The sequence below is a fragment of the Populus euphratica genome, unplaced genomic scaffold, assembly GCF_000495115.2.
Source record: "Populus euphratica unplaced genomic scaffold, PopEup_1.0 scaffold579.1, whole genome shotgun sequence".
Taxonomy (NCBI): domain Eukaryota; kingdom Viridiplantae; phylum Streptophyta; class Magnoliopsida; order Malpighiales; family Salicaceae; genus Populus; species Populus euphratica.
This window is the reverse complement of record NW_011500452.1, coordinates 63,157-70,833: the sequence shown is the minus strand read 5'-3', so window position 1 is coordinate 70,833 and position 7,677 is coordinate 63,157. Positions and strand designations below refer to the sequence as shown.

The 7,677-nt window shown below is 37.8% G+C and overlaps 1 protein-coding gene across 3 annotated transcripts; it reads left to right on the top strand.

The window, feature by feature from the left end:
- The first annotated feature begins 304 nt into the window (after nucleotides 1-304).
- Nucleotides 305-6,465, top strand: LOC105114776 (putative phospholipid-transporting ATPase 4). 3 transcript variants are annotated; one of them, XM_011011445.1, is made up of 11 exons: nucleotides 305-680; nucleotides 1,234-3,095; nucleotides 3,197-3,307; nucleotides 3,461-3,737; nucleotides 3,824-3,912; nucleotides 4,005-4,092; nucleotides 4,184-4,393; nucleotides 4,530-4,655; nucleotides 5,050-5,148; nucleotides 5,280-5,493; nucleotides 5,575-5,715. In XM_011011445.1, the coding sequence occupies exons 2-11, from the start codon at nucleotides 1,282-1,284 to the stop codon at nucleotides 5,616-5,618; spliced, it is 3,072 nt and encodes a 1,023-aa protein (XP_011009747.1). In that variant the 5' UTR covers nucleotides 305-680; nucleotides 1,234-1,281; the 3' UTR covers nucleotides 5,619-5,715. The 3 variants fall into 3 exon arrangements, with proteins under 3 accessions (XP_011009747.1, XP_011009744.1, XP_011009746.1); XM_011011442.1 differs by having other exon boundaries at nucleotides 310-680; nucleotides 5,280-5,471; nucleotides 5,575-6,465; XM_011011444.1 differs by having other exon boundaries at nucleotides 310-680; nucleotides 1,152-3,095; nucleotides 5,280-5,471; nucleotides 5,575-6,465.
- The last annotated feature ends 1,212 nt before the right edge of the window (nucleotides 6,466-7,677 follow it).

The window sequence follows — 7,677 nt, the reverse complement described above, 5'->3', positions numbered from 1 at the left end:
AGAAAATAGATTTTAAAAAATTATAAATTAAAATATTTATTTTAATTAAAGTTTCAAGAGAAAAGTTTCTATAAAATTATGATGTGTATTCTTGAATTAGATTTGAAGTGCCTCAGGATAGACAACAACTCTATATATGAATTAGATTTTAGCATAAATGCAATCTAATACATTATATTATATGATGCATTTGTTCTCGAATTAGCTTTTACGATAATTAGATTTAAATTAATATTTTGTTCCATAAATCCTTTGACCAGCTAATCTTCCCAAAGGAAGCTTCCTCCTAAATTTATGGCTCATTACATGGGTCCATTTGTCAAGCAGTAGCATGATCTAACTCAAAGACATTGGTATGATTTTCAGCAGAGAGAGAAAAAGAAAAGAGGGAAGGAAAAGAAAAGGAAAAGAGGGGGAGGGAGAGATGGGTGTTTCTTTCTTCGTGGACTAAACCCCTGTTCTTCTCTCTAGTCCTTTTATTTCCTTTTCTCTCCCCTCGTTAATTGAAACAGCAGATTTTCTCTCTCTAAAACAAGCTTCCTTTTGTTTCTCTCCCCCCTTAGCACTTTCTTCCCCTTTGTTTCTTGATCTGCAACTATTTAGCTTCAGGTTTGCTCATGCACCTGCTCAAATGGGTCATTGCCATTTTTGCTAAAGACGGACCTGCCTCCTGATTTCAGGTTGCCCTCTTCTCTTTTGGGTTCTTTATTTTCTTGTTTCTTGGTTGATGGCTTTTGTCTTGCTGTAACGTTCTTGCAAATAATTGGCTTTTCTTTTTCGGTTCTTGTGGAGTTTTAAGGTTCTTGCTATTTTAAATATTTTTTTTTGCTGTTTTAGCCGGACAAGTCATTCAATTTTCAGGATCTTTTGTAAGTTTTGTAGCTTTAAATGAATGTAGATTTGGTCTTATGTGCATCCTTCTGTTTGTTTAAATATTTATTCATTTCCTAATGAGGTTTCAAGTTTGCACAATCCGGGGATGAAAGATTTGAAAAATCCAATTTTGAATACGAATGCCTTTTATGGGATGTGGTGTTGAATTCTAATGAATGAAGTATGATTTCTTTTTTTATTTGTGCTGAGTTGCAACAATGATGTTATCTACTGTTGCAAGTTGACAAATGCATCCTGTATTTTGTTTGTTAAATTAGGCCTTAGAAGAAAGAATTGCCTATGAGCAGGACCAGTTGGTTTCTGCATTTAAAGCAAGATTTGGGGGTTGTTCTTTTTCAGGTATATTGAATCAGCTACAAAAGTGCATTGGAGATCAAATTTTGAGAGATGGCACGGGGAAGGATAAGAGCAAGGCTCCGGCGGAGCCATCTCCACCCGTTCTCTTGCTTAAGGCCAAATGCCAACAGTGAGGGGCCGCATCCTTTACTAGGGCCTGGGTTCTCCAGAATTGTTCATTGCAACCAACCCCATAAGCACCAGAAAAAACCCTTGAAATACTGCTCAAATTATATATCTACCACCAAGTACAATATAGTCACATTCTTGCCCAAGGCACTGTATGAACAGTTCCATCGGCTTGCTAATCTCTATTTCCTAGTTGCTGCAGTTCTTTCACTTACAGCTGTTGCCCCATTCTCGCCTCTGAGCATGATTTTACCTTTGGCTTTTGTTGTTGGCCTCAGTATGGCTAAAGAAGCTCTAGAAGATTGGCGTAGGTTTAGGCAGGATATGAAGGTTAATAGTCGGAAAGCTAGTGTTCATAAAGGCGGTGGTGTTTTTGGTTATAAGCCATGGCAGAAGATTCAGGTTGGTGATGTGGTGAAAGTGGAAAAAGACCAGTTTTTCCCCGCAGATTTGCTTCTGTTGTCAACAAGTTACGATGATGGGATTTGCTATGTGGAGACTATGAACTTAGATGGTGAGACTAACTTGAAGGTTAAGAGATCATTGGAGGTAACCTTGCCTTTGGAGGATGATGAGTCTTTCAAGAACTTTACAGGAATAATAAAGTGCGAAGATCCAAACCCCAATCTTTACACCTTTGTTGGTAATTTTGAGTATGAACGTCAGGTTTATCCTCTTGACCCTACTCAGATTCTTCTTAGAGATTCAAAGCTCAGAAATACATCTTATGTATATGGAGTTGTGATATTCACTGGTTTTGATAGCAAAGTCATGCAGAACTCAACAAAGTCTCCTTCAAAAAGGAGCAAAATAGAGAAAAAAATGGACAAAATTATATACATCCTTCTCAGCATTCTTGTACTGATTTCATCCATTAGTTCAATTGGCTTTGCTGTGAAGATAAAGTATCAAATGCCAGACTGGACGTACATGCAACCCCGGAATGATAATAATTTGTATGACCCTGGCAATCCTGGCAAGTCTGGGGTAGCTCATTTGATCACTGCTCTCATCCTTTATGGGTATTTAATACCCATCTCTCTCTATGTCTCAATTGAGATTGTGAAGGTGTTTCAAGCAAGGTTCATTAACCAGGACATACAGATGTATGATGAAGAATCCGGCAATACTGCTCAAGCACGAACATCAAACTTAAACGAGGAGTTAGGTCAGGTTGACACGATCCTCTCTGATAAAACTGGCACCTTGACCTGTAATCAGATGGATTTTCTGAAATGTTCCATTGCTGGTACTGCATATGGTGTATGTTCAAGTGAAGTTGAACTTGCTGCAGCAAAACAGATGGCTATGGATCTTGAGGAGCAGGATACACAAAATACTAATGTTTCGAGGTATGGAAAAAGTGCACATAAGGAGGATAGCAGAGGAGGTCCAGAAATTGAACTCGAGAGTGTCATCACTTCTAAATGTGAAAATGATCAGAAGCCAGCAATAAAGGGATTTAATTTTGAGGACAGCCGGCTTATGGATGGAAATTGGTTGAATGAACGAAATCAAGAGGTCATTTTGCTATTTTTCAGGATACTAGCAATTTGTCAGACTGCCGTTCCTGAGCTGAATGAAGAGACTGGTATGTTTACATATGAAGCAGAGTCACCTGACGAAGCAGCCTTTCTTGCTGCAGCAAGAGAATTTGGTTTTGAATTTTACAAAAGAACTCAATCAAGCGTGTTTATTCGTGAAAAATATGCACACCCAGGACGATTGATTGAAAGGTTGCAAATTGACAATTCCATGTTTAGTTAGCCCTTTTGTCCATCACCCCCTTTGATTAAAGGTATCTTAACATCTTAAATGTATCTTGGCAATCTTGCAGAGAGTTCAAAATTCTCAATTTGTTGGAATTTACAAGCAAAAGGAAGCGAATGTCTGTAATTGTGCGGGATGAGGATGGTCAGATTTTACTCCTGTGCAAAGGTGCTGATAGGTTAGGCTCACAACTCTCTTACATGGTCTTTTGTAATCTTTAGCAATATGCATAAAGCATCTAGAATCTTCTACCATGGTCTTTAATAGGAAATTTAGGGGAAAAATATAGATAACTTTATTTTTATCTTTGCAATCCATTTGAATTATGCAGTGTAATAGTTGATCGACTATCAAAGAATGGAAGAATATATGAGGAAACTACTGTTAAGCATTTGAATGAATATGGAGAAGCTGGGTTGCGTACACTGGCACTTGCTTATAAAAAGCTTGACGAGTCCGAGTATTCTGCATGGAACAATGAGTTTGTCAAAGTCAAAACTTCTATTAGCACTGATAGAGAAGCAATGCTTGAGCGAGTTGCAGATACGATGGAAAAGGATCTGATTCTTGTTGGTGCTACTGCCGTGGAGGACAAATTGCAAAAAGGGGTACATGATATAATTGTCTTGGAGACATAATTATTATATTTCTTTTTGATACATTTCTGCTTATTTCCATTTTATTCACTCACCAGGTGCCCCAGTGCATAGACAAACTTGCACAAGCTGGTCTCAAGCTTTGGGTTTTGACAGGGGATAAGATGGAAACTGCAATCAACATAGGGTTTGTCTCTTAGAGTCTACCTTCAAGGTTCCTTGGAATCCATGTCAATTTTATTTCAGAAGCTATAATTCCCTGTTTTGTGCATGATGCAGATTTTCATGTAGTTTACTCCGCCAGGGCATGAAGCGGATCTGTATAACTGTAATGAACTCAGATGTGGTAGCTCAAGACTCAAAGCAGGTGATATACTTGGCCTAAGGGTACAGCATCTTCCTCTCAGGGACTTGATTTCCTTTGATGCCTGAGTTTTTTGCCTTTCATCACCACACAGGCTGTGAAAGAGAATATTTTGATGCAAATCACCAATTCCTCTCAAATGGTCAAGCTGGAAAAGGATCCACATGCTGCATTTGCGTTAATTATTGATGGAAAATCTTTATCCTATGCTCTAGAGGATGATATGAAGCATCATTTCTTAGCGTTGGCTGTTGGCTGTGCATCTGTCATATGCTGTCGTGTCTCTCCCAAGCAGAAGGCACTGGTATGAAACTTTTTCCCCTTAATTAGTGGACTTTCTTCCAGAATGTATTTTCTTGTCTTGAATCATCAAATTGACAGTGCCCTTATAGATATGCATTCTTTTGTTGGGTTTTAATTTGTTCAATTTGTTGATACAGGTAACAAGATTAGTAAAGGAAGGAACTAAGAAAACCACATTAGCAATAGGTGATGGTGCAAATGATGTTGGGATGATTCAAGAAGCTGACATTGGAGTTGGCATCAGTGGGGTGGAAGGTATGCAGGTTGGTAACATGTCTAACTAATTCTTCTGGCATGCAGCCTCTTAAAAATGATATTGCCTTTTCCCTCCGAGGAGAAATCTTTGTACCTTCGATGCTCACTTGCTGTTATTTCCAGCTGTTTCTAGGCAGTATCTGTCACTTCAAATTTCATGTCCTGCTGATATTTAAATTGGGCTGGACACATAACATCATGCTTGTCTGCAATCTTTGGTCTCAAATTGAAACTAAGATCAAAATATTATGCTGAGCCTTTGCTTTCTTTATCCATTCCAACTTCACCATTTTCTCATAACTTCTTGTGGTTGTTGAGTGAAGAAACAGAGCATCAAGTTTTGCTTATATGCAAGCTTCTAATTTTCCAGTGAAGCTTATGTATTTTCAAATGGATTTACAGGCTGTGATGGCGAGTGATTTTTCTATTTCCCAGTTTCGGTTTCTTGAAAGACTTTTGGTAGTCCATGGACATTGGTGCTACAAGAGAATTGCACAGATGGTAATAATCAAGAGACTATCATGCTTCCTTTTATGCATTTGATATGTTTGCATCCACTGCACTGACATGTACACCACATGCTTAGCTATTCTCTTTTTGTTGTTTCATTGAATGGGTTCTTTTGCTTTCAGATTTGCTATTTCTTCTACAAAAATATAGCATTCGGCCTTACGCTTTTCTACTTTGAGGCATTCACGGCCTTTTCTGGGCAGTCAGTTTACAATGACTGGTACATGCTATTGTTCAATGTCATTCTTACCTCATTGCCTGTCATTTCACTTGGAGTTTTTGAACAAGATGTGTCTTCTGAGGTCTGCTTGCAGGTTAGTCCCATTAATTACTTAGGTAAGTCTAATGCAATTTTTGTAGCAGTTATCAGTTATCTCTCTGCTACAAAAATAATGTTATTTCCTCCCCATTATGCAGTTCCCAGCATTGTATCAGCAAGGGACCAAAAACTTGTTTTTTGATTGGTATCGAATACTTGGGTGGATGGGTAATGGTTTGTATTCCTCTCTTGTCATTTTCATCCTAAATATCGTGATCTTTTATAACCAAGCATTCCGTGCTGGAGGCCAAACTGCTGATATGGCTGCTGTGGGTGCTACAATGTTCTCCTGCATCATCTGTGTTGTGAACTGCCAGATTGCGCTCACGATGAGCCACTTTACATGGATACAACATCTCTTTGTCTGGGGAAGCGTTGCCACTTGGTACTTGTTTCTGTTACTTTATGGGCTGATGCCTCCATCTTATTCGGGGGATGTCTACGGACTTTTAGTTGAAGTTCTTGGTCCAGCACCTATCTACTGGAATACCATCCTCTTGGTAACAGTCACATGTATTGTGCCTTACCTGGTTCACATATCATTCCAAAGATGTTTAAATCCAATGGATCATCATATCATCCAAGAAATCAAGTACTATAAGAAGGATGTTGAGGACCAACACATGTGGAGAAGGGAACGATCCAAGGCAAGACAAGAAACCAAGATTGGGTTCACAGCAAGGGTAGATGCAAAGATCAGACAATTCAAAGGGAAGCTGCAGAAGAAGTCTTCAACCTTGGTTTCGCAAAATTGTATGCCTTCCCCATCTTAATATAAAATCAAGTCTATATTTTTTTTTTCCGGTTGTTCTTGGAAAGTTTTTAGGGTTTTTGGCCTTAGCCGTTTTGATTCGTTTCTTAGCTATTCTTTGTCCGGTTGTAGGGGGTTCATTTCACAGAAAGCAATCCAGTATTGTATGTACACTAACTGTATGGTTTGAAAAGTTAACAGCTTGTGAAAATAGTTGAAATTTTATTATCTTTGCTTCCTTGTCTTCTCCCCGTGCCCTTCTTCCTGTATAAAAATACACTATGAGTTGATTGAAATCTCTGAGTCTGCTATTAACTTTCTATATCTATATTTCTGTCACCTCATAAAATGTTGGTTAAAAACCTTTTTAGTCACCATGACAAATAAGGGAAGGAACAACATAACAGGACCTTTCAGGTATAATGCAAATATTACAATTACAAGTTATACTTAAAAAAGGTTAGGTAAATCGATGTTTCAATCCACAATATTGAATTGTTTTATATTTTTGCCCTCATGCCATTTTTATTCAATTGTAGTTCTCCATTCCTGATTTCATGATAAATTTGTCAAAATTTATGAATGAAAAAAAAAATCATTAATAGAAAATGAAAATCTAAAACAAGAAAAAACTCTATAGGTAATATCAAATTTGATAGAAAGAGTTCTCTGACAAACGAAGTTTAGTTTAGACTAGTTTATAAGATTGTGCTTTGTAGCGGGTTAATATTATTTTTTAATATGAAAAAAAAATATTAAAAGTATAAAGAATATTTTCATAGTATTATTAAACCTAACTAAGTAAATTAATTATTAAATCTCCACTCAACTCTTTATAAAACCTAAGCTATTTAAGTCTAACAACCATGTTTCCACAAGTTACTATTTCCATTATGGACTAAGCAAGGGCTGAGCTTGGGAACTAGTATGGTGGGGAAACTTTTATCTTGTGACGAGCAAACAAACAACTACACAAGGTTAGAATATGCAAGAGTATGTGTGGAGATTACATATCTCTCCCTCTCATTTACAGGTATGATATTATAAGCCTTCTCTTTAATGAACCCATCATAGTTGACGTAGAATATGAGTGGAAGCCACCAAGATGCAACTAGTGCAAAGTGTTTGGTCATTCCTGCCCTACTTTGCAAGTCCTCAACCCCCCCTCCCCCGGAGTTGGGCCAAACTAGATGAGAAACAGGTCTGCCCTATGAACAACCAAAACCATAAAGTCCCCATACATCCCCATTCCCAATAGCTCCCTCTGCCTTGGCAGAAACCACCCGACCTCCTTTAACTAGTTTAAACACAAACTATTCACCTTAGGTTACATATACAGTAACCAAACACACTTTCGCCCCCCCTTGAAAACCAACAACTTACTCATTAAGGCCCAACTGAAACAGTATACCAAAGAAAACTTAAAGACTTGGGATCAAGTCATGAATCA